This window comes from Chlorocebus sabaeus, chromosome 11, assembly GCF_047675955.1.
Source record: "Chlorocebus sabaeus isolate Y175 chromosome 11, mChlSab1.0.hap1, whole genome shotgun sequence".
In the NCBI taxonomy this organism is placed as follows: Eukaryota; Metazoa; Chordata; class Mammalia; order Primates; family Cercopithecidae; genus Chlorocebus; species Chlorocebus sabaeus.
In genome coordinates this window covers 37,647,697-37,675,677 of record NC_132914.1, presented here as the reverse complement: position 1 = coordinate 37,675,677, position 27,981 = coordinate 37,647,697, and the positions used below count along the sequence as shown (strand labels likewise).

General features: G+C 34.5%; 1 protein-coding gene across 6 annotated transcripts in view; it reads right to left on the bottom strand.

Moving 5' to 3' along the window:
- The window catches only part of LRRK2 (leucine rich repeat kinase 2), a 152,039-nt gene that overhangs the window by 108,597 nt on the left and 15,461 nt on the right, over positions 1 to 27,981 (bottom strand). For 4 of the 6 annotated variants that reach the window (XR_012094482.1, XM_073020622.1, XM_008002887.3 and 1 more), the window contains exons 7-14: positions 25,522 to 25,653; positions 19,841 to 19,960; positions 18,431 to 18,573; positions 18,261 to 18,340; positions 16,785 to 16,891; positions 12,361 to 12,490; positions 9,928 to 10,052; positions 5,634 to 5,746 (exon numbers count right to left, since the gene is read on the bottom strand). Coding sequence is in view for 5 of the 6 variants with exons in the window: in XM_073020622.1 (XP_072876723.1) it covers positions 5,634 to 5,746; positions 9,928 to 10,052; positions 12,361 to 12,490; positions 16,785 to 16,891; positions 18,261 to 18,340; positions 18,431 to 18,573; positions 19,841 to 19,960; positions 25,522 to 25,653 (950 nt within the window). In the remaining variant the exon portion in view is untranslated. Of the gene's footprint in view, positions 1 to 5,633; positions 5,747 to 9,927; positions 10,053 to 12,360; positions 12,491 to 16,329; positions 16,410 to 16,784; positions 16,892 to 18,260; positions 18,341 to 18,430; positions 18,574 to 19,840; positions 19,961 to 25,521; positions 25,654 to 27,981 lie in introns of those variants that run through there. The other 2 variants (XM_073020623.1, XM_073020624.1) reach the window with 2 other exon arrangements.

Sequence of the window (27,981 nt, the reverse complement as noted above, 5' to 3'; positions counted from 1 at the left end):
TTTTGTATTAAAAATAATAATAAGTAAGTATATCCAGTTCTACTTTCAAACTCAAAATGTGCCACAGGCTTATTTTCACGCCAAAAGTATATCGAATTGATATTTACAAAGCATCTATCTTTATCCTTAATAATACCATGTATACATATATGTATATGTAATATACATGTATATAAAGATGCAACTCAATAAAACTTTCCAGGAAAAAAAGTTGAATGTATAGCTAGAATGAGAATACCATATCCCAGGACTAACATTGAGATATATCCTACTAAAGTGGATAGATTTCAAGAGAAAAAATTCTTTCAGCGCCAGGCAAAGAATCCAAGCACTTAACGGTAAGAAACAAATGAAGCTGGTCTCAGACTTCTCCACTAAAACATTCAGTACTAGAACACAGTGAAATGCCTACAAACACTTCAGGGAAAAAAAAAAAAAAACCACAATATTTTACAACCAACATAACTTTTTTTAAGAGTGCAAAATTTATAAATGCAAAAACAGCAACAATGAAATATAAACATTAGATATTCAAGGAATTAAACTTTTCTAAAGAAATTCAGACAACTAAAAGATGAATGGAAAAACAATAACAAAAGGACTTGAGATGAAGACTGATTCCAAATAACTGTAGAAATAAGGTAAACGCAAACTTAGAAAGCATAATTAGAAAGCTGAATATAAATATTATCTACTCTGCCAATGTGGAGTTAGTTTATTGAAAAAAAGTAGGTGGGAAAACAGGAGATATCAGAAGTGCAAATACTCTCATCTTATATAGCCAGGAGTCAAAAAATACTTTTAAATCTGATAGCAATAACATTAATATTTATTGAGTGTGTACTATGTGCCAATCATTATACTGACACTTTTGCATGAATTATCTTATAAAATCTTCAACGACTCTAACTGAAAAATCAGTTATTATCTCCATTTTATACATAATAAAACCAAGACATTAAGTACTTGTCCAGGGTGCATAGTCTGTAGGTAGTGGTGTCAGACTTAAATGCAGATATCTTAATTCCAGGAACCACAAACTTAGCTATTAGAAAATTTTACATAGCTAAAGCTATAAAAGCGAACATATAATTTGCTACAATTGGGTGATAAAAGCGAGGGAGAGGACATAAAGCAGTGGAAATATATTAATTTCAGCCAAAAGTGTGCATAAGGTGTCAACACACAGGAAGGAAAAAACGAATACCTGGGGAATACATTCATACACAAAGAAAATTGAAGATTTTCCCAAAGCAGCACACTAGGAATCTCACCTCATTGTTTTTTAATATTTACGTAGGATGATATAATTTGGAAATGGTATAATTTATCTGATTAGTCTCTATTGATGGGTACTGCATTGTCAGGAAAGATTAAATTAAGCTGCAGTAACAATTCTCAAAATTTTATGGGGTGCAAAAATAATAAGCTCCATTATTGCTCATGCTACATATGTGTTGCAGGTCAGGAGGGGACTCTGCTTGTTGTAGTCCCTCAGGGACCTCCACTGACAGAGCAACTACTATCTCAAACACTGCAGGTCAACGTATCTGAGACAGTGCTCCCTCCATTTACAACTCCCTGACCAAACTTAGTCACATGCTTCAACCTAACTACTAAATCCTATGCCAGAATCACCAGAAGGTGGAGAACTAAAAATATTTGGCAAACAGCATGAATGATTACCATGTAAGCTTTTAGTTTGTTGCCACATTTTGAATTATAAATCATGCCACAGTGAACATTCATATCTAATAATCTTTCTGTACATGAGCAAGTATATCTACATTAAAAATTCTTAGAATGAAATTGCTGATCAGAAAATATGGCATTTTAATTTTGATAAATATTACCAAAATTCTCTCCAACAAGCTGTTTCGTTACCATTTACGTTAATAACAATTATAGTTGAAACTTTTAATGTGCACATATACCAACTTCATTATAGACCATAATCTCATCCATCTGTAATTTGTTTTGGCAAAAGGAGTAAGATATTCAGCTTCCTTTGTTTTTCCCAAATGGCTGAAGAGTCAGTTGTTCCAACACAAGTAACTGAGTAATCTATTTTCCTCCCAGCAGTCGAGGAATATCATAACATTACAAATTTTTATTTAAGTCTATTTCCTGAGCCACCCTTATGTGGCACTGATCTGTCTCCTCTAGTGCCAGTATCACACCATTATAGTTACTAAAATTGTATAATACATTTGATTATCTTTTGAAGTTAGGCCATATGAATTAACACTCTTGTTTAAAATTCTCCTGATTGCTCATATGTATTAATTTTTTCATGCAAATTTTACACTAGCTTACTTAGTTCCAGAAAATACTATTGTTATTTTTACTAAGGGTTCATAAACATAGATCAATTTTCATTTTTAAAAATTTAGTCCTTTTATCAAAATAGAAGATGTATCTTTTCATATATTCAGCTACTCCTCTCTACCCCCAAGCTTCGTAGTTTTCTGTATATTCATCCTGTAAACCTTTTATAAATTTTACTTATACGCAATTTGTTGTTATTGTTATTGGTGTTGCTTTTGCAGATAAGCTCTTTTTTTGACTACTGAAATAAATATATTCAATATTTAAGCTGAGTATATTTTGCTTCAAGGTTTTTGTGAAGCTCACAAGTTCTCTGATTTGTGCCCATTTCATCTGAAGATTTGTTTTACTTTACTGGATTTCCTCACTGAAGAACACAGGAGTGTCACCACATATAAAACACAGATGCAGCCAAAATGTGTAGAGTCTATTTTCTGCTTTGCTCTCTGGAAACAATAATGGACAAATATATCTCTCTGGAACAGGTGACAAAGTCTTCATCTGTGGAAAAGCTAAAAGGATCAGGCATAAATGGAACATCGCTGTTCTAGACAGAGATTTTAACTTCAGCTTGAATTTTATTGCATTTTTATGTCTCCAAACATGGATTCACTTTCATAAATACTCTTCTTAGTCTCTGCTTTATAAATCAGAGTTGAATCTCAAGTTCTACCTTATTTGGAACTCTGCTCTCCAAGTTTAGATGTATTAAAATGTAATTCATTTTATCGTGTCTGCAATATTTGGATCTAAAACCTCTGATGCTTTGTAATTACTATTCAGAGTAAGACATGCAATCACAGAATTTTGGAGCTACAGTTATCACTCTCATCTCTTAGAGCCATTTTTCTCAACCATGGTGAAGGACTAGGGGAATTACACTGGAGAGGTCTTTGAAATAAAATATTGTTACTTGTGTTTCTCCATGACCTTAACTCCCCACCTCTAATGATAATCAGTGCTGAGTGAAAGGCTGTGCATCATTACTGAAGTACTGGCATGGGGGGAAAAGCAGTGTTCAACCATTTCTTCTCAGATGGAACAAAGCGATTTTCTCCACATCACAGCACTTACCTGCTCTCTTGGCTCCCGACTGCTGAGGTTACATCTCACTTAGGCTTCTCTAATAACTTTAGAGAATATTGGCTAACTGGAACCAGTTATATATATGGCTTTTTTGGTACCTCTTCCACTTTTCACCAACACTCACCATGAATAAAATTAACTGTTCCCTCCTCTATGTACTTAGACTATGTTCACAATGCTGGTATCCCTCCTAAGTGCTCGTGCAGAACAACTGATTTTATGCACAGTTGTTATTCCTCTAACAATGAGGCAGGATAGGTATTAAAAGGAAGTAACCATGTCTTCAGGACTCGGCAACTGTGGCAATCTTACTGTCAACATAATAAGTTTCAGCATTCGCGTTGTAGTCCAGCTCATTCAAGCAAAGCTATCTCCAGTAGGGAATTGCCCCTGTAGGGAGCATGCACGTTTTGATTTTCCCTGTCCTCAGACTGACCCTTTGCTCATTATAATAGTAAAACACACACCGCTGGGTGGAGATTTCAGAGAGTTATGGGACATGGGATATATGAACAAGCATGTACAGCTACTGTACATGTGCACTCAGAGGACAACCTAGAATATGCTTACTAGTAACACCTCTTCCCACCTGCTTATGCAAAGTCATGTATGACTCCCACAAATGGAGTCTTCCTAGTGCCAGTCTATGCAGTCTCCTCCTTACTAGCAAGCCCGCCCTGAATTCTGTCAGGGTAAAAGTGTCTATTCCTCACTTAACCTGCAAAATATTCTTTCTTTTGCAATAAATTACTCGATGCTGCATCTCCTCTGCTGTGTGTCTCTTGTTTACAGAAAAGAACCGAGGTTTCACAACAGACATCAATAACCGGATTATGAGATTCAGGAGAGAAGGGTACAAAGCATTTTTATTTATCTTCTAAATGCCTAACCGCTTCCTTCCATATACTTATTTTCAACAAATATTTCTCAAGTTGAATTTAACCCATTACAACATAAATTCTTGCCATACTCAAGGACTGTATTAAAGTTTGAGTATAAATGACTCAAACATATTATAGGCAGTGAGTGACGTTATAAAGTTCAATTTAAAATGAATTTTTAAGGGAGATCTCTTTGGAAGCTACTTTAATTAATTTATGACATTTATCAAAGTATATCAAATCACATGGAATCATTTCCATTAATTACTTTAAATAGGCTCCTCCTTTTATAAAAACGTTCACACTAATCATGTCTTTATTCTTAACATCTTTAATAAAGAACCAATGCATTTTATGCAAAATTTCCAAAACTTATTTCCACCAAAACTTTTTGCATTACACAATTTAAATTTAATTCCCTTTTTCTCTTTTTCATATTCAGTATGATTTATTGATACTTTAATTATAATGTAGGAACATAGATATATAAATGCTAAAAAATGGAAACAATGTATACCAAATCATTTCAGAGGTTATCTCTTAGGAGAGCAATGAAAAGGAGCACAGGGAATCAAAGAAGACTTTACTGTTTTTGTTTGTTTGTTTTTGTTTCTGTTTTTGTTTTGGTTTTGAGACGAAGTCTCACTCTGTCGCCCAAGCTGGAGTGCAGTGGCGCCATCTCAGCTCACAGCAACCTCTGCCTCCTGGGTTCAAGCGATTCTCCTGCTTCAGCCTCCTGAGTAGCTGGGATTACAGGCGCGCATCACCATGTCCAGTTAATTTTTGTATTTTTAGTAGAGACAGGGTTTCACCATGTTGGCCAGATAGGTCTCGAATTCCTGACCTCGTGATCCACCCGCCTCGGCCTCGCCATAGTGCTAGCATTACAGACCTGAGCCACCGTGCCCAGCCGAAGACTTTACTTTTAACCCTGGTATGTCTTCATGGGCTAAACCATATACCATGAGACCAGAAAAGAAAGATAAGTAGCCGGAGAGGACAGTCAGAGAAAACAGCAGCCATAGCACCCAGCATGACTCATAAGGTCTAGCTGCATATCTGGCTCTTTGGTTCTCTTTTTGGTTGAGCAAACTAGAGTGGATTTATATTACTGGCAATCAAAAGAATCTTGCCTACATTTGCAATTGATAATACACTTAGCTGGACTTAGCTTAGTACATATCTTTTCACTTCCCACATCTTATGTCTCTAACCACATGACTTCCTGCTATCATAGTAAACGGTGAACAGAAAACTTCGACTGAAAAAGCCCCCTAGTTCTCCAAATTTAATACTTTAGTTAACAGTGTAAAGACAGAAAACTTATATTCAACATACCCTGTTCAAAGCTGCTAGGACCAGTTTGTGAATATCATTCGCAAAACACTGTTTTTTAACCATATTTAGCTTACGATGAGATTCTGCATCCTCTCTGGATTCTTCTGGCATGCCTAAATGCACAGATAAATAAATAAAGACTTTTCTTATAAACATTTGAGTTAAACAGACTGTTACTTTCTAGAAATTGTCATAATTAATCTTACAATATATGTGTCGTACTTTTTTCTACTACATATTTCCTTATCAAAGAAATAACCAGAAATTTTAAGGAATCTATAAAGATAGTTCATCACTGAATATAAAATAAATATAATGTGTAAGAATGCTTACTGAATTTGAAGTAGCAAAAATTATGATGGTGAAGCAATTTTCTGCGGCAAGCAATCACTTTTTTGTGTGAGTAGGCTGTGCTTTAAGATGCTGGAAGATTTGTATGCAACAATGGACAACTTGAGAAAAGTTCAAAGTTATTTGGACTACAACATAAAAAGGTCAGAAATGAAAAGTAGGCAAAAAAGAGGAGCTGGAATAATCGTGGCAAAAAATAAGATTTGAGTTTCAGTATTAAAAAGTGGTAGAGAACATGTCGTTTTTTAGAAGTCCTGTAAAGGCTACAGAATAGCATTGTTATTTTTAAAAAATCATATTCCTTATTAAGCTACACTATAGCTGAACTATGCTAAAAACACTACAAGTCAAAAATGTGGTAATATAACATATAAGTAAAAATATTATGAATGAATAATGTTTTCAAAACCTAAGATTATAGACATAACTGTTAACAAACAATCATTTATAATCTTCCACTTTAATAATCTACATTAATACAAACTATAAGCTGGCTACAGCAGGCTTTTCATTTATTTAAGAAGAATTTGAATTCCAATTACATGCCAAGGATTTTGTTAAATGCTGGGAATACTATGGTAAAGAAGGCAGCCTTGATAACCACCCTATTCCAACTTTCAGTCCTTATTTTAAAATGTATTCAAAGAGGTTCTGACATTCACTGCAGTCGTGTGGTCTGGGGCAAGTCCCTTAAACTCTCTGTGTATCATTTCCAGTGACCAAGACCACACTAACTTCTGAGACTGCCTATTATGCCTTAAGAAAATGTGACCACTAAAACTGGTCTGTTTGAGTAGTAAAAACATCATGCTACATGTAATGGGTCTTACTAAACATCTTCCTTATATTAAGACCAAATGAACATTTCTGTAAATTTCTTCTCCAGTCTTTGTTCTATCACTTGAGGTCCTACTATTCAAATGGATATAATCTCCTTTCTACATAACAGTCCTTTAAGTTGTGCAGATGGTACATTTTTTTGAGAGCAGTGTCCATAACCTCATCATCTCCCCAGACCTTAAGGATTCTAGACATAGTGCTTTAAATACAACAGTTGTTCAGGACAAATTTGTTGCACAAACATTTATTTTAAAATGCCTACTCTGGAGTCAGCCTGCATACGCTGAAAATCTGGTGCTGTTGTATCAGGCCTGACCTTAAAAATCTCTACAATTCTATGCCTCAGTTTTGTTGTCCATACAATACCAAAATAATAATAATAATATCTGCCTCATGGAGTACTGTGAGAATTGAAAGAGTTAATATACTTAAAACACTTCAAACAATGACTAATACTTTTTAAGTTCTCCATGTTCATTTAGTATTATTACTGTTACTGGTTGTAAGTGAGTAGATTTTAACAGAGTTTCATATCCCCTTGAGTCATCTCTTCTTCAAATAAAACAATCTCAGTTCCTTTTATCGCTCTTTTTGATATGCTTTTATCTCCCTAATCACTCTCCTCTGTATACTTCCCTATTCGCCTATATCCCTTCTTAAAGAACTTCACATTATTTCCTCTAAAACTAGCAGTAACTCAAGAAACAACAAGTCAAATGATATTTTATTGAAGTAACTGGGTCTTTATTATTATTTTCTTAAAGCAACCAGTTCAATGTCTTCAACAAGTTTTTATAAAGTAAAAGAGAAAATGTACAGTAATAAATTGGAAGAAACTTAAGATACATACACTAGATGCAATATGCTATCCTTAATTGGACAATAAATTATACACATTTGCCATAATGTACATCTTTGCCACTAAAAAACCTGAATAATAATCTAGTTAATAAATGAATACATGTACACCTAGGTATCTTATAAGAACCTCAACTTAGCATGTTCAAAACAGAATCATATTCAACCTAGAAACTACCGGAGTATTGCTACCATAGTTCCTTGTTGATACCTAGAATGATATGGTACTGCACGGCATGGTACATGATGGTAGGGTACAATACAGTATGGTGTAATGTGGTAGTATAATATGTTAGCATAGAGTAAATGATTAAGCCTTTACCTACCAGAAGAATGTACTTACATACTGATATGTTTATAAAATGTATTTTTTTACATGAAGTACAGTCCTCAAGTGATTATTTTCAAGGGCACCCATAATACATCTGATTGATTGCTGACTAACAATTTTGCTTCAGGGTCAGTTTAAGAACAATAAAAGAAAAGAAACACTGTATTCCAAACTTACTTTTGGACTAAAAGAATATTATTTCATTAACAGATACGGTTTTTGAGTGTCCTCTGGTTATCTTCAAAACTCAAAACCTCTCTCAAAAGAGTAAGGCTGTCAACTTTAAGGATAATCAAAAGGCATTTTTATTGTTTTTAATTACAATCTAAAAATAAAATTCAATAAAACCTGCAATAATATTTGCAAGCAAAATTACATCTGTTAAATTATGTCTCAAAATTAAGCTGAAACTATGAATAGGACACCATGATTCAATTTTTAAAACACTGATTGAATAGCTACCAGAGGACTGGAAAAACATGACTGAAGAAAGCTCTGTCCTTAAAAAACTTTTATATCGAATAATACTCTTATACAGAGAAACATAAAATGTCTATATAACTAGAGAAAATGATCGATTTAGGAAGATTTCATTTTAAAAGAACAAACCAAAAATGACCGCAAAAGATTGGGAACTTCACAGAACAAAGCATCATCCCTCATACTTAGGGATCACGATGTCACATCAAACAGATCTCCCAACCATCTGTCCAATCTGCCCTCTCATCTGTGTTTCCACTGCAGGGTTCCTTCACCGGGTCTCACTTGACTACCACAGACCTCCAACCCAATCTCCTTTTATATAGTCTCTCTCCCTGTCTATCATCCTCTACACCACAATGCTATTGTCTTTAGTTGCAAAATTCGGTGTGACACTACAATCTGTAAACACTTTTCATAAACTTGGATTAACTTCCATTGTTATAAGGCATAGATTTTTCAACACTGCATTCAAGCCCCTTTTCTTTGGGCCTCAGCCTGTCCTTCCACACTCATCCCCATGCACTACTCTCCTCATCCTCTATGCCTCACTCACCCCTGACCATGTGCATGTTCTTCTGCTTGAAATGTCCTCCTTGGTCTTTCTGCCAGGCCAGCTCTATTTACCCCTCCACCTCAAATATTATAATCTCTGTCCTATTCCTCTGAAGAAATTATTTGTGCCTCAATCAATATTCTCAAAGCCTTTTATACATGCATCTATCATGGCCCCTCTCACACTGCCTGTTAATTAACTATTTACACGTCCATCTACCTCTAAGCTCCTATAATAGTACAGTTGTGCTTTTTTTCCAATTCATCTTTCAAAGCTTAACAGCATCACAGTGCTTAGACCGTAAGAAGCACCTAATAAATGTGCTGAATGAATAGAGACATGGGTATTTTAAAGGGGCTTTCGAGAACAAATAAGGTGATAACAGATGTAAGCAGGAATTAAAGGTGGGTGGAGGGTGGAAGCCATTGAGGTAAATGAGTACACGCCATATTGGAGAAAGATTAATTCAATTACAGAGTAAGAAAACGATGGAAATGAAGGAAGAGAATAGGTATGAAAATTAGCTAATAGTACAATTCAAACAAGTAAAAAAACGCTTGAACTCAGGTCACAGCAACAAAAATAGAAAACAATTATCAGAGATGAACACCCTCCTTAAAAATAAAATCTCCACATCTTACATTGTAGTTATTTAAAAAAAATAAATTACTGAATTTCACATTTTTTATAAAAATTAATCTAAATGCCAATTCTGCATCATATTTAACCCCTATTTTTGTTTTTGGTGTAACAGAAAGATTTACATTTAGTCAACAGAAACTAGTCTTTTAATATTTGCCTAGAAAATTGCTATTTCATGAAAAGTCAAAAATCCCTTTAAATTGTTATCTCTTCCCACAATCAACTATGTAACTTACCTGGCGCTATAAAATGTAAAATAGCTCGAAGCGCCTCCAGCTGCACTGGTAATGATGTCTCATGACTTTTCATAACTGTTACTATTTTGGGGACCACTGCTGCCAATGTATCCAGGGAAGTGTTGCTGGGGATATAAAATTGGCATGTTTATTGGAAGACCAATCTGATTCAATGGTATAAACACCAAATTGAAGTAAGTACAGGAGGACAGAACCAATATATTTTATCAGGAAAGACTATATGAAAATGTATTTGAAATCAGTAGTATAAGCATACATAATTTTAATTGTCTAAACTTTGAACTCATAAGATAGAATTCATAGTAAACTGGGAATTATTTCATTTCATAAAACTAACAACATCCTTCTGACCTAGGATGGGTCAGTGACAACAATCCCAGCAGGTAGGTGTTATTATCCCCATTTTCTACATGAAGAACTTAGGCAGATAGAAGTTAAATACTCAGGTTTTGTCACTAGAAAGTGACAGAGACAAGGCTGGTACCCAAACTTGTCTGACCCCAAGATAAGGCCTCTTTACAGGACATGAACCTTCCTCTTCCAGATTAACATCACTGGACTTCTTATATAGTATCCTTAATTATTTTTAATTTGTTTTACAGTCTTGTTTTCTCTAAGGTATTTAAGCTATTCTTTCTTTTACATATGAGCAAATGTCACTTGACTAGAATGCGGTAGGTACTATGAACTTTAATACAGTCAATCCTTGCTTTACTTGCTAACTGAAACTTGGGCATATCAGAACCATGTTCTCACTTTGCATGGTTCTGTGGACACTGAGATACACTCCTTCTTTTCCAACTTAAAGTCCCAGTTTAAACACATCCCTCTGTTGGAGCCTGCCCTCCTTAGGTAACCCCAGCTGCGTCCACTCTACTCTTACCATTGTGTATTTTACACACTACTGCCACTGCAGTGGTGTGTATAATACTGTATATTACTGAGTGTATAATACTGAGACTGTATTATAATAACCTGTTTACATATCAGTCTCTCAACTAACATGAGTTCTCTAGGGGCAGACACATTGCCAGAGCCAATGTGGAATCTCCAGGACTGCAGCTGTACACATTTTACTTAAGAGCATGCAGCCAGAAACATCAAATCGCTTGCCCAGAATCTACAGAATCCTAGACTGGAGTTTATTCCACTGTGTTTGTGCCTCATTTATAAAGGTTTGCACACTTTCAGCACCATTAAAATCAACATTTAAGATAAGCTTTTCATCTCAGTGTTCAAAAACAACATTTAAATAAGAGAAATACAGCTTAAAGAGATATATAAACATAGATTAGCTAGACTGATGTTAAAAACAGTGTAACCCTACTTCTTACAAGTCTGCAGTTATGTTACATTTCATGCTACATGCACTTCATCTATTCACACTTAATAACTGTATAACAATAGATATAATTTGTTGAGTGCTTAAAATGTAGCAGGCATTATCCTAATCCCTTTGTAAAAATTAATTTATTTAATCCTTACATTCTAAGCTTACAACTTTCAAGGTTGTTATTACCATTCTTCTTTACCAATGAGGAACATGAAGTTTTAGAGATGAAACAGTTGGCTCAAATTAGTGGCAAAGCCAGGAACAAAATTAGTTTTTACTGCAACTTCTGTGCCAATTATTTTGTCTACACATGAGAGTTTTCTATATAGCCTCTTTTTGTTTGAAATTTACTCAATGCCAAATTTACATCATATTTTTTGGCTTAACAAAATGCAAAAAGGCACTGAGCCTATTCTACAGTAGGTACCTTCTGCATATTATTCATTTTTTGTCTTTTAAACAGGTTTTTTTTTTTTAAGCCACAAGTTCTGCCCACACCTACCACCCCTCACCCCCACCTCATCCCACTCTATCCCACCACCATCCATACATAGATCAAAGGATCTGGTCTCTGTTGTGCCACTAACCAGCAGCTGTATAATCTTAACATCTCTGCACTTAGACTAGATGTAGTTAAAATTTTCCCTAACTAAAGATTGAGAGCAGGAAGAGAAGCCAACGTTCATTCAAATGAAGGAATAATATATTCGTTGTGAAAGAACAACAATTAGGAAGCTATATCCTGATTTTATCTTTTATAACTTTCACACACACAATATTAGAAAAATTGCTGCATGCTATGTACTATACAATTACCACTTCTCAAAATATAGTCAACATCAAGCATCAGGTTCAAAAGCAAACCTTCAACATGTTTCCACAATCTTGCCATTCCTTTCAGTGTTCAGATAAAGTAAGTCTATGGTACTAGTGACACGAGATTACATTGCAAAATGCTTCGATTTTCAAGTGTCTTACGTTTTTCTTTTTCTTTTCATTGTTAGAAATATGCTTGAAATATTGATATTCTACCTGGCCCAATATGATATATTCTGTACAAGTTAATGAATCTATATTACCTTCCTTCAAAAAGATGATTTAGCATTTTGCAGCCACTTTCAGCCACTTCAGGAGAATGTATATGCTTCTGCATTAACTCCAAAACATTCAGGTATATTCCTTTTGATAACAGGATTTTTCTGAAATTAACTGAGATTTTTTAAAGTGTCACTTATGGATATGAAAGCATATTTTCATAATTTTACCATAAGATTTAGAATATAGTCCATCATATACAAAGGAATGGAAAGCATTTACACAGAATATTTATTTTCACAAAGTAATGCCAAACTCCAGGAAACATAGAGATATGCTTTACAACTGGTATTTCATTTATTTGTGGAAAGTAACTATATTCCAGCAATAATGATTAAGGAATAATTTTCCTCTTTTCTTGCTGTTGTTGCTTTTTGTAACAGCATCTCTCGCTGTTGCCAAGGCTGGGGTGAAGTAGCAAGATCATAGCTTACTGCAGTCTTAACTTCCTGGCCTCAAGTGATCCTCCTGTCTCAGCTTCCAAGTAGCAGGAACTACAAGTGTGCCACCATGCCTGGCTAATTTTTGTTAATATTTTGTAGAGAGGGGATCTCACTATGTTGCCCAGCCTGGTCTTGAACTCCTGAGCTCAGGCAATCCTCCTGCCTCAGCCTCCCAAAGTGCTGGGATTATAGGCATGAGCCATCACAACAGGCCAATTTTCCTCTTTGCAATAAACTTCCTTCACTAAACATAAATCTATTGTCTTCAAGTTTCCACATAAACATCAACTGTCTTGAAGCCTCTATAAAAATATCAATTCCAACATTACACACTGTGATTCAACACTTTGAAAGTGGCAGAAAAAGAAACATAAAAAGTTTTAACCTAAGTACTGCTTTTAAAATAAGTATATGACCCAGCCATCCCATTACTGGGTATATACCCAAAGGATTATAAATCATGCTGCTATAAAGACACATACACACGTATGTTTATCGCGGCACTATTCACAATAGCAAAGACTTGGAATCAACCCAAATGTCCATCAGTGACAGATTGGATTAAGCAAATGTGGCACATATACACCATGGAATACTATGCAGCCATAAAAAAGGATGAGTTTGTGTCCTTTGTAGGGACATGGATGCAACTGGAAACCATCATTCTCAGCAAACTATCGCAAGAACAGAAAACCAAACACCGCATGTTCTCACTCATAGGTGGGAACTGAACGATGAGATCACTTGGACTCGGGAAGGGGAACATCACACACCAGGGCCTATCATGGGGAGGGGGGAGGGGGGAGGGGGGAGGGATTGCATTGGGAGTTATACCTGATGTAAATGACGAGTTGATGGGTGCTGACGAGTTGATGGGTGCAGCACGCCAACATAGCACAAGTATACATATGTAACAAACCTGCACGTTATGCACATGTACCCCAGAACTTAAAGTATAATAATAAAAAAATAAATAAAAATGAAAAAATAAAAAATAAATAAAATAAGTAGTCTATCTCAAGAAGATAGGACAAAACATGGAAACAAATAGAAATCACATACACATTCTACAATACTGCCAGAACCTGAAAAACTCATATCTTTTAAACACATCCAGAATAGCACACGTTAATATACAATAAACAGTTGGTTACTTTGCTCGATCACATCAGAAGTTGTAACAACCTTTCCCAAAGTGGCTAGCTTCTAGCCAAGATGACGCTTTAAAAGACAAAAACAACACTAGATCAGTGGTTCTCAAACTGTAGCGTGCATCAGAATCACCTAGAGAGCTTGTTAAAACATGGATTGCTGGGTCTCAACTCCAGGGTTTATGATTCAGAAGGTCTGTATGGGGCCCTTGAATTTACATTGTTTATCAAGTTTCCCCAGCAAATGCTGCTGGTCCAGGAACCACACTTTAAGAATCACTATCCTAGACTTGAAATTTGCAAGCAATAAACTTGCAAATGTGTGACTTGAAAATTGCAAGCAATAAACCTAGGAGAAGAAATTTCATCATAAAGTCACGTCAGACTTTATAGAACATTTTACATGCTATCGCATCTACCAGCTATCCACATAATACTCCTGATCTCATCCACTCCATTTTAACAGGAAATTAACTGCTTTAAGAGGCAAAAAACAATATGCAACGCCCTGCAGGTCTTACTCAATAGACACCTTCTTTCCTGGCTGCCTATTCACAACTTCATCTCCTCTGATTTCTAACGTATCATATTCTCCTTCCTTGCTTCATTTTTTATTCTTAACTGCCTCAAATATTACATATTTTAGTTAGTCTTATTATCTTCCCGACTACAGTTTAAATTCCATGAGCCTGGGATTTTTACTTAATTAATGTATCCCAAGAGCCTACAGACACTAGACACTTGGGAGCTCAATGAATATTAGTTAATTAATTGAATGGAAAATGTCACACAAGATGTGTGCAACCTTGGGACCTCCATGGTTCCAAGGACCCAGTTCTTCTGCCTGCCAGTGTAGCCATTTTTCTAAAAAAGCCATGCCCAGCTCTGTACACCTAAAGGTTCTCAAGTGTCTTTCAATGAGAAATTGCCCAAGAAAGGTGATGAATGAGCTACTCAAGTTCTTCATGCTTTATTAAGGCAGAACTCCAAAGACAATACAAAAGGATCTGAGGACATTTTACCTGACAGGTGGTCAGGAACAAAGAAGTAGGGAACTAGAAAGAGCAGAGAACTGAACGAAGACATCAGGGTGGACTCTGAATGTAACCAGTCCTCAGACATCATAATAGGAAGCAGTTGAAATTTCACAAAGTTTTGGTTGTTTAATTTGCATATCAAAGGAGATTTCCAGGTGGTTATGAATGATGTCACCAACGCAATGTTGTCTGTACATAGTAAAAGTCTACCTCCACTCTAAGGTGCCTCAACAGAAGCCACAAAGTCCAGTTCTCATTTTTGGGAGTGAAATCCCTGTCCAGACCTCTTTAACCGCACAGTAGAATATGAGAGATTCGAGAACAGCGATTTCCTCTCCTTCCCCTGTTACTCGGACTCATTATCCTTGAGAGCAGCCCCTGTCTCTCTGTCAGTGCCCTTGCCACTCCAAGCATTTTATTAAAGTGCCATCAGAGAGGTGAGATGAAAAAGGAGGAAGAGGAAGAAGAAATGATTTTCCTCTTTATTTAGCTTCAATAATAATATAAAGAAACATGCATGAGGAGGTGGCTTTATTTTTTTTTTCCACCCTACCCAGGTTCTCTATTAAAAGCTGGTGCTTACACTGGTCTCTGTCTCTGGCTTTCAGTGTTTTTCTCTATTTTTCGCCCTATAAAAATATCCTACAAAAGCTGCCAAGTCCCAATGCCTTTATGATGAGTTTTCACCTAAGGATTTCTGTCAGTATTCCTGTTTACGGGGGAAGAAATTTGAGCAGCCTGAACCATAAGCTTAAAACTCATGTCTTTCTGAAGGTATACAAGCCATTTTCTCTTCTTAATTATACAAAGCTATAAGACTTATAAGAATTATATGTAAGGAACCATTTTTTTAAAAAGTATAGTGTGAAAATTTATAATAGACAATTTTACCAGATTTTAAAATGGTGAATAGCTTTCTGCCCAGTTGCATTTCTATGAAATTTTCCCAAGAAAATAATAGGAACCATGTATAAAGGAAAACAGAGGAGGAAGGTGATCATTGGTTTGTATTATGGGTTTCAGAAACATCCCACTAGACACAAACTAAAACTTCATTAATAAGAAATTGGTTCATAAAATAGAATACAGGCATGCAATGAAAAACTACATAGCTTTTAAAAATGATAATTTGGGCTGGGCACAGTGGCTCATGCCTGTAATCCCAGCACTTGGGAGGCCAAGGCAGATCGATTGCTTGAGCCCAGGAATTCGAGACCAGCCTGGGCAACATGGCAAAACACCATCTCTGCAAAAAATTAGCCAGGCATGGCAGTGCACACCTGTAGTCCCAGCTACTTAAGAGGCTGAGGTGGGAGGATCACCTGAGTCCAAAAGTTTGAGGTTGTAGCGAGCCATGATCACGCCACTGCACTCCAGCCTAGGTGACAGAGTGAGACCATATCTAAAAACAAAAATTAATTTTAAAAATTAAAAATAAAAAATGATAATGTGAGAATACACATGTATCAACATAAAAAAGAAAATTTGGTTATGAAAGAGTATAATATTTCTACAAAATATGTAAAATTTTGTATATGTCACGTGTGAGTTTACACAGACAAGTCCAGAAAAGTATACAATAAATGTTTATTTTATTCTTCATCCTTTTACCTATATGTTCATAATCCACATGCCAATATATCTCTACACACAGAGATATCTTTCACAATATATAGCTTTATAAATTATGTAAGTTTCTCACAATATATAGCTTTTATAATTAAAACTACCACAAAAATGTGTTTCCCTTTATTTGAAAATATGCCACACTGCTTACCATTTTGTTCTAAAAGAGTTGACAATGCATTAGCAGATGCCTGGAAAACTTCCTTTGATGAAGAATGCATCAGCATGGACAGCATCACTTCCCTATGAGCTGGGAAACTTTCAAAAATTCAACGAAAATGTTAGTAGTAATCTTTTAAATAATTATCTCAAATTCTCACTTACCATTATCAAATATCTCTAACAACAATTAAGAGCATGTAAACAATATTTTATGCCACCTCCCCTTACAAGAGTTAATTATAGTTCATTTTTAAGACTCAAATTAATTAAATACTAATAAATTAGTATTTTTATGCTTTTTCAAAAACCAGTAAGCAGCAGAGAGAAATAAAGAAGCTTAGCAGATATGTAAAGAGATGCTGAGGAAAAGCGTAAAGTGAGGAAAAGAAGATAATGGTAAAAAGAAAAGAACAATAAAAAACTGTCAAGAAGCAAGATAGGTTTTAAAGATGTACAACATAAATTTATTTTCTTTGTTTTAATAATATATTTATTTTAAAGTTCTCTTACGGATATTGAGAAACAGGTATCCTAGGAACTAAAATTTATAAACTGCAACATGAATCTCCCTTACCCTAATCTCCAAAAGCCTTGCTCAACATGAGATTATTAAGATGCCAATTTAGCATAGTTTTCAAAAGAACTACTGTTTCTTGTCAAAATGAAAATGTTTAATTAAGTAGCATCTGTGTTATTAATTCCCCTCTTATCAGCAATAGATAATTAAACAAATAGACTGTCAAGATTTCAGATGTAGAATACTAGTATTTGTTTCCAAAATAAGTCATTCACAATTTAAAACCCAGAGGATATCCACTGCAAATAGCACAAGCATAATCAGTTGCCATAAAACACAAAGGCTCACGGATATGAAACAAACCTGATATGCACAAAACTCCTTGCTACAGTTTGTATATTTGGGAGAGAGTGCCAGTCTTATGATGTTTGAATGGCACTCCTAGTGAAAGAGTTATCTGGAGATGACAGCTTCAAATAACCCTCTCAAAAGAAGACAGGTCAACTCTGTCACATCAGATGGGAACTCATCATAGGAAGCTCTCTAACCAAATCTAATTCCTGATATTGACAACCTGCTGGCTAGTCACCACAGAAGAAAAGATCACAGATGGCTCTGCAATTTCTATCACCCAAGATGAATTAATATGGCATTTTAAAACGATCAGCCAGGAAACAGAAAGATTCTTTCTCCATGATTTGTGAATTACCAAATGACTCTTGATTCCAAATCTCTCAATAATAACTCTCAAACATGCTACCTTTTCTAACTCCTGGAGGTAGTGAGATCAAAATGCTACATACATACTACTATTTGGCAGCAACATCTAAAACTAAAAGGCTATATCAAAAATATTTCTAACAATAAAAGTTATGGTTAAAGTATTTTGTAGGTATTGATTTAAAATATAACTGAAATTTTCTATCATATAAAATCAAAACTACTGACTGGCCATCTTCATCTCCAATCTTCTCATGTAAACTGTTTTGGTACATAAGGAGATTATTTAGTGCCCAGCATGCAGCCTCCTGGATTAGGGGAGAAAAAAGAAATATGTCAAAATATAAATGATTAGAAAACACAATTTTGAGTAACTCTAATATTTCTGAGAGTCCAACCTGCACGTGCTTGTTCTTTCTATGCCACGTTAATGCTTTGTAACAGGCTTCCAGCCAAAACAATTTAACTTCTTCCCCCTCATCATCATTCTCTTGATTCTCATTCTTTTCCTCTAAATCTTGATTTAAGAAAATGGTCTCAGCTTGAAAAAAATTAAAAAATAAATAAAAACATTATATATATGATTTACTTAACAGTTTGACCAACTGTAATTCAATATTTTGAAATATTACCAACAGAATGAGGTGTGCTTTAGTAGAAGCCTTGGTCAATTATAAAGATAATTTTTGATATATTACACACCTCATAATACTACCATCCTATACAGATAAATAATAAAATGAGGAGGAGGGTACCAAAAAAAAAAAAAACCTAATAGACTAGAGAAGGATTATTTGAAAAGATTAGTTCATCACAGCACTATTCACAATAGCAAAGACATGGAATCAACCCAAATGCCCATCAATCATAGACTGGATAAAGAAAATGTGGTACATATTCACCATGGAATACTATGCAGCCATAGAAAGCAATGATATCATGTCCTTTGCAGGGACACGGATGGAGCTGGAAACCATTATCCTCAAATAAACTAACACATGAAGAGAAAACCAAACACTGCATGTTCTCACTTATAAGTGGGAGCTGAACAATGAGAACACATGAACACAGGGAGAGGAACAATACATACTGGGGCCCATTGGGGGATGGGACTGGGGGAGGGAGAGCATTAGGAAAAACAGCTAAACCATCCTGGGCTTAATACCTAGGTGATGGGTTAATAGGTATAGCAAACCACCAAGGCACACGTTTACCTATGTAAAAAACCTGCACATCCTGCATGTGTACACCAGAATTTAAAATACAAAATTTTTTTTTTTTGAGACTGAGTTTCATTCTTGTTGCCCAGGCTGGAGTGCAGTGGCATGATCTCGGCTCACTGCAACCTCTACCCTCTCAAGCGGTTCTCCTGCCTCAGCCTCCCGAGTAGCTGGGATTACAGGCGCCCGCCACCACGCCTGGCTAATTTTTATATTTTTAGTAGAGACGAGGTTTCACCATGTTGGCCAGGCTGGTCTCGAACTCCTGACCTTGTGATCTACCCGCCTTGGCCTCCCAAAATGCTGAGATTACAAGCGTGAGCCACCACGCCCAGCCACAAGTAAAAATTCTTTAAAAAAAGATTAGCTGCTTAATGACAAAGCTAAATCAAGAATGATGTAAAGCAAAACTCTACATGGAGGTGTGTATACTTGCCATAACTGTTAGTTTCCTTGAAAGTATTCTCTACTAGAAAATGAGCTACACAGGACAGAACTCCCATCTGTACATATGATTCTCTTGTTACAATGTTCATATTTGATGTCAAATGCCTCTGGAAGAATCTCCTTTTTAGTGAAGTTACTTACTGAGGAGGGCCAAACAGCTGAGCGCTGAGATCTGTAATGCTGCGTTCTCTGGGTACCGCTGCACAGCTTTCACCACAAATTCATGGACTTCGTTTAATACCAGGATATTAAAAAAATTACCTAAAAGTTAAGTGAAACATTAGCTGAATTCTCATCCACGGAATTTAAATTACCTTTAATATATAACATTATTTACATCAATAATTTTGGATGGTGATGAATATTTAATGACATTAAAACATTTACTGTAATTAAAATAGCTTAATATGATTGAGTAAAGTTTTGAAATTTTATTTTATGCTGTCATTTATTTATCTTACTTAGACAATGGAAGTGACTGAGCAAAAATAATGATACTAGTTTGGGTTGTATTAACTGCATGTTCTCTGATTCCCTCTCATGTCACGTCTGTTACACATGGCATGGCAATATTCATTGTATAAAATAACTTAATTTTTCTGACTTTTAAAGATGAAACTCTTAAATCTGTCTTTTAGAAGATCCAATATTAAATAGTTTTGCTGAAACCCTCTTCTTTCACTTAAAGGAATAGTGTTCAGAAAATTCATTGGCATGCTTACCATTATTTGATCTTGTCTATGATGATCTCAGAAAAAAAAATAAAAACTAAAATAAATGAGATATTTCACCACCTCCAACCCACCCTGGGGAGAAGTCCCATATCTTTTTATACCCATTCTTCTGAGAATTAATATGACACCCAAGAGTCTAAATCCTTATGAGGAAAAACTTTACATGATATTCCAGAAATATGTACCTTTTTCCATTTGGCTTATTTGTAACTCACTAACAGTCGCCAAGCTTCTTTCTAAAACAAAGAATTAAAACTCCTATTCATCTATAAGCGTAACTAAGTGATCTCTGAGATACAAAGCCAGAAATGGAAAAGATCCTGTATCATAAAAAACCTAAAGCCCAAATATTCATCAACGGCCTCACAATCAAAAGGCAGTTTAAGCAACTATGGAGCTCCTTTACCAACACCTTCCCATGCTGTTGCCTCTTTCACATTCACCCACCAAGCAAACATTCTCCACAGCCCTTAAAGATCACTAGTGTTTTCAAAAAGATTTTCTTCTACTTTTACCAGCTTGTCTAAACTTGGGTGGTCCCCATCACTCTCTTTTCCCTATTATACCCACACCACTGCCTACAGCTGTTCTGTCACTGACTCACTGTGTGACTCAGAAAACGGCAGGAAGACTGGACCTATGTTCAGACAACTTGTGTGAAAACCCATAGCAAACTGTACAGAGTCCTTAAATGCATTAAGCCCATAATTAGATTACATAATTTGGCAAAATGTTAAGTATTTACTTACTTGAGGTTTTAATTTTAACTATGAAGAAAAAGTTAAGCATTTTATTCAGCTACTTTTGAAACAATAACAGCAACAATAAATTCTCTACCCATTAAATGGAACTAATAATCATTCACTAAGAGATAAACAAGAGAAAAAAGCATCTTTACCTGAAGATCAGTTTGATCTCTTTTTATTTTTAAAAAATCTTACAGAATAATACAAAAGTTGCATATGACATGACAGTTGCCATGGTTTATTTAATTTTAACAGTATAAAAGCAAGCACCTTTAATGTGCTCTTCTAGACCAATTTGGCAGTCAAGTAGCATTTCCCTAATCACAAAAACAAAATCACTTCTTCCTCTGGCTCATTTCAAGAAATGAAGGTGAACTCACATTTTAATGTAACATGTGCAAGTTGTAACTTAACTGTGTAAAACATGAAACAGAGAGTTGTACAGTAGTGTGCTACTCTAACACCTGGATTTAAGAAATCAACTTTGAATTAGATTAAAACATTATCAGATATCAGCCAGTTTGTACAACTACAACCTTCTCATGAAAAATAATGAATAAAGGGTAACCTGATAGAGATAAACTAGTAAATGGCTACCAAATTTTAGAAGAAATACTTTGTTTAGGGATGAAGAAATCTGGGTTCTCAGCCTGATTTCACCCCTTACTGCTTACATAATCTTGAATAAAACACAAAGATCGGTGAACCACAGGACCTCATCTGTAAATGTACAAATAATAACAATATCCCATCTCCCAAGATTGTCGCATGGATCAAAAAATACTCTGTGTGTGTGTGTGTGTGTGTGTGTATATACACATTTATATATACAAATATATACTGTGTGTGTATATATATACGCACAGTATTTATATTTGTATATATAAATGTATTTATATTTATAGACATTTGTATATTTGTATATAAATATATGTATATACATTTGTATGTATATATACATGTATATATATTTATATACATTTATATACAATGTTATTATATTTATATATACAGTACATAAGTAGATTCATACATATCAAATATATAAGTATATATACACTTTGGAAACTCTGAAAGAAATGTGAAAATATTAAACATGATCATCTTACAGTCTTAGTCATATAACAACATTCAATAAATGCTTATCAAGGAAAGAAATAACAAACTAAAGTTGTGCATTTAAAATAGAATTCAACTTACAAAAAATTCATTTTAACTGAAACTAGGAACTTTCCTAATGCTAAAATCAATTTCCAAATTATACAGGGGATATAATCATGATACTAGAAGTGAAAATACGAGTTGCTACAATGGAGATGTGTCAATTAGTTTTTTCAAATGATTAATGATTTTCCCAAAAACTTGTAATGATGAAAAACTAAATGCCTATTATAATAATCCTAATTTTGCACAAAATATTCCTGGTTATCCTTTTGGGAAAGTGTCATCAGAATCAATTTCCAACAGTTAGCCATCATTCCTTATTAGTCACCAACCACTCCCTTTTACACGCATTGTTGTCCTCACAAAAATATCAAGGAAGTTTCCAAGGTGTGTGTTGAGGGGCACAGGGAGTTCAAAAAGAAGCTGAAACAAGAGCTGTGAGTTGAATGCCAGAGCAGTCTCGAGGGAAAGCATGAATTCCGGCGCTGCATTCAACAATCTAGTTTCAGACTCTCTGCAAGGTAAGGTAATTCAACCAGAGTCTCCCATATTAAGCCTAGATCTTAAGATCCTAAACTGCTCCCAGGTCAGTCCTGTGCTCTGACTTCTGGCAAACACCTCTGAAAGAGCATCTTTAATTTAAGTCCTCAGGATGTTCAAATATTAAACTCAATCAAAGAGAAACTCACAAGCATACAAGAAAACAAGGTTCCGTAACTGATGGGCAGTTAGCCTAGAAGCAGTTGGTTTAGAGTCCCCAGAACTTTACATATAGTTATCAGATACAAAACACAAAATAGCCATGTATTAATCATTAAAGAAATAGAAGGATTTTTAAAAAAAAAAGAAAGGGTAAAAAAGAAAAAAACAAGAGGCTGCCAAAACTCACCTGGTATATGCGAAAATAAACAGAGAAGATTTTTTTAGAAGTGTTTTTAAAAATCTAATAAATGACCAAGTTAAATTTATCAGGAAGTGCAAAGTAGCTTAGTATTAGAAAACCTGTAGATGTATTTCTTCATATTAACAAAATGAAAAGAAAAAAAAAAAGATTTACATTTTAAGTATATTTGATAAAATTAAATATTCACCTGTGATTTTTTAAAGCCCACATTGTAAAAATAAAAGCAAAGAAGAAATAAAATAAAATTTCTTAAAATTTTTTTAAAAAATGTAGAACCTTGTAAGTTGCATTATTTTGGATGGGAGAATATTAAAAATATTCTGTTTAAAATCAGGAAAAAGAGCAAGACAAGGATATCTACTATCACTGATTCTATTTAACACTGTATTAATAATTCTGGGTCATGTGAAAAGACAAGGAAATGAAATAAAGAATATAAGAAGCAGAAAGGAAGAACTCAGACTGTCATTATTTACAAATTATATAATTGCTATGTAGAAAACTTAAGAGTATTTGGAAACAAATTGTCAGAATTAACAGAAGAGTTTAGAAAGGTAGGTTAGCTCAATATACAAAAAAACATTTGCATTTCTTTATGAAAACACAGTTCAAAAATACGATGTAAAAAGAAACACTATTTACAATAATAATAAAAATAAGATATGTAGCAATAACTAACAAAGATGTGCAAGACACGTATAGAAGAAATTATAATGTAAAGACGTCAGTTCTTCTTAAAATGATCACATATTTTGTGCAATTCCAGTCAAAATCTCAACAGTGTTTTCCAAGGAACTGAACAAGTTAATTCTAAAATATGTATGGAATAGTAAAGGCCCAAGAAAAAAGGCAAGCTGTGCCTAAAAAAGAATGTATAGTGACTTGACCTACTAGCTTTTCAGATATCAGGACTTACAGAACTATTAATTTAAATAGTGTTATATTGATTCAGACAAATCAGATTAATGCAACAGAACAGCAGGGACAGAAACAAAAATATATATAGTCGGTGTACCACACAACTGGGAAACAGGTGAACCTCTAATAAATTGTGCTATGATGGTAACTAGCTCTCTACACTGAAAAAAAGAGGGGGAATTGGGTTCTTTACAAAAACAAACTGCAACAGTTTAATAAATGAGAAAGATTTGGAATAAAATATACAATATATGTATTATCTCGGGAAAGGAAAGATTTCTTAAACAAGATACATAAAGAAGAGTAAATCACAAAGGAACTGATTATTAAATTTAACTATATCACAAAAGCCACCATAAAGATGGTGAAAAGACGTGCTACAAGTCAAGGGAAGGTATTTTCAATACATATAACCTACCATCAAAATATTATTATCCAGAATCTATGAATCAGTTTTAAAAAGACAGACTATCCTATGAAAAATATTGATAAATGACAGATTGTGTATTTCACAAAGAAGGACCTACCAATGGCAAGTAAATATTTTTTAAAATATTAACCCTTATTTATATTTTCCTAACAACACAGATAGTAGTAGCATAAAACAAGAAAGAACCCAAATGTCCATCGATAGAAGAATGGAAAAATAAATTGTGGTATTTCCAAATAATAGACTACTACTAGCAACCACATACAAAAGTATTTCTGATTCTTATAATCATAGTATTGATATTTGAAAATTGCAGAAGACAACATACAATATAATTACATTGTGATGAAGCAAAAGCAGGCAAGTGTTAACAGTTTACTTAAAGAAACATGAAAATGTAGTAAATCATATTTATAAAGCAAAAGATTTGTAAACACAAAATTCTGGATAGTGTTAACCTCTATAGAGAAAGCAAGGGCAAGAAGCAGCCCAGGGTAGCTTCCCCCATTGGGAATATACAATATTTAAGTTGGATGGTGAGTTCTTTGCATTATGCTTTACATTGTATATGTTATGCACATTTTTTGTATATATCAATTCTTACATAATTATATTTTAAATATAGCCTCAACAATAAAAAAAACTCATCTATAGAACTATCTCTATAAAAATAAGATTAAGATAATACTTCTTTCACATTCTACACACCTATTTTTGACACTCCTTTTAAAAGTCCATCTAAACATAGCAAAACAGTTTGGTAATTTACAGTACTTTTTTTTTTTTAATTTATTTTTTTCTGGGACTTTACAATATTTTCATTCAAAGTACGTCAATATGCTACTTATCCATCATTATGCAACATATATATATTATATATATGTATATCATACAGATTGTGATGATATATTAACTAAGAAACTCACCTAATGTAAGCCTATGGAGCAAACAGCAACTCACTTCTTGAATTTTTTCACTGATAGGGAATGCTTTCATAGCTTCCACCACAATATTATAACACCTGACATTGCCACTCATGAGGACTTCCACATTATTGCCTGAATTTAAAGAGATCATAATTATCAATAAGGTAACCATTTTCCCCTTTCAAATAGGCATACAATGATGTCTTATATAGATTGTAAATAGATGGCAGCATAATGACTGCATTTCCAAATTTAAACATCATGTTCCGTTAAGCAGCTGTAAAAAATTCTAGGCTGTTCATTGATAACATAATGGAATGTAGGACTCATCTTTAGCGTTAAGAAAAATTTACTTCTTTCCTGTTTCTTGGCTTAAAGCCTTAAGATCAAAAAAAAGGAAAAATTCAGAGTACTTTTAGTACTGAAAACGAAATGAAAAGTACTGAAAATGAAAGTCTAGAAATGTAATGTATTGGTCTAAGTTTTCAAAAAATAAATTGGAGGGTCTCTTTCTTAACGAGGCTCAACCTCACTGGATAATGACTTTTGCATTTTTTTTTCCCCAACCAAAAGAAAGAAAATCAAGAATATGTCACCAGATAGAAGAGTTAAAATCAGTTATGACCTGTTTCCTCCTCCATTCCAGGAGAGCAACCAATGTACAAGGCAGCAAAATAAAGCTTCCTGAAGGTTCCAAAATAGATGGAAGAAAAGATGGGAGAAGGAAAAAGGGGAGGCACAATATTAAAATATAAGTCTAAGGGACAAACACAGGTGAAACAGAAAGGAAGGAAAGACTCTACGAGAAAAAGCCATTAATCAATAAAGGGAGTGAAGTGTGAACCTACATGGAGAAAATATGTCTATTTCTGCATCAAATGTTAACTGTTCTTTTTTTTTTTAAAAAAAAAAAAAAAAAAAAAAAAAAGGGCTGTTTGCAAAACATTTTAGTATCTGTTTTGGCACAGCCAAAACTAATCAACTGTTTTCACAAAAAGTGTCTTATAATGCTTAAACATAGAAAAAAAGTTAATAATGTATGGAAATGTTCTGTTAAAGGAGTTACCTGCTTTGATTCAGAACAATAGACTTAAAGACTGAAAAGCAAATGTTTTTCAGTTAGAATCAGTGCTTTAAAAACTCTTGATTCTTAATTTTTAGCTGCCACTTTCTTTGACTTTTGTATTATGAATCAACACATTTTTACTGGAGTTATGTCAGATGTGGGTGGAAAACAATGGATTCCAAAAACTGCCAGCCCAAAATAAATAAATAAATGAATAAATATAGCCAAGGAAAAGTATAATGAAAAATATATTCAGTTTGTTGGCAATGATGACTCAGAGAAATGTAAAAGCATGGCCTTTCTCTATTATTGTTCAGCCCCACCCACTTTCTGGTGTTTAATTTCCTGTGGATAAGAAAACGTTGTGATTTTATAAACATCACCAAAAAAAGGGCATTCTTTCACAAGGGCATTGGGTTTTTATTCTGCCTACACTGAAGGCTCACACCTTCAGACTGACACAGTGATTTCCATATCTGAAACCATAAATGCAATTACATATAGTATACAACATACATATAAAATACATATTGTGTAATAATCCTGTCAGTGATTTTAGAACACTTATTACATGCCAGGTACTACTCTACATTTTTAACTCGTTGAATCCTCAAAACTTCACATGTGTGAGGATGAAAATATCACTAGATAAATGCATATGTATATCCTGTAGAAACCCACACAAGTAATACATGAAATACAAAGTGTTAATGGGCATTTACAAAACAAAACAGAATATGAGCCATTATTTTAGCTTATTAGTAATCATTGGTAACATACACATCAAATTAATTTCTTCTGATTAATATTTTTTGGTGAAAAAGGTGGCTAAATTTCAAAGCATCATTAAAATGCTAATCAAGAATCACAATAAAATTCAAACTCCTTCATGCAGCTTTTTAGGCCCTTCATGCTCTCCACTCCGTGTCTCTGGCCTCATCCACTGCCTCTTATCAAGGTCTCCCTTGCCTTTGTCAATGAAACACAAACGGACAGGATATTTGGGGATGCGCATGCACAGTGGCACACATGCATGCACGCATGCACACTCATAACCCCACACCTTTACTGAGATACTTTTGTCTTCTTGAAGGCAGTCTGCTCTCTCTTGCTACAGCATCTTTACACTAACCATTCCCACTGCCTGGGCCACTTTGCCTGCACTCTCACTTCAGCTCACACCTCTGTGCACAGGAAGCTCTACTTACTCAATCTTGGCTAAGAGACATTGCCTCACTTCCTACTGGTTCTCCTAACTCTGGGTACTTCTGCCATCACTTCTGCCATTGTAATCACCTCTGTACTTATCTGTGTCCCCCATTGTACTACAAGCTCTGAAAAGGTAAGGAACACATTTGTATTTTCCACTATTGTTTCTCCAGCACCAAGCCCAC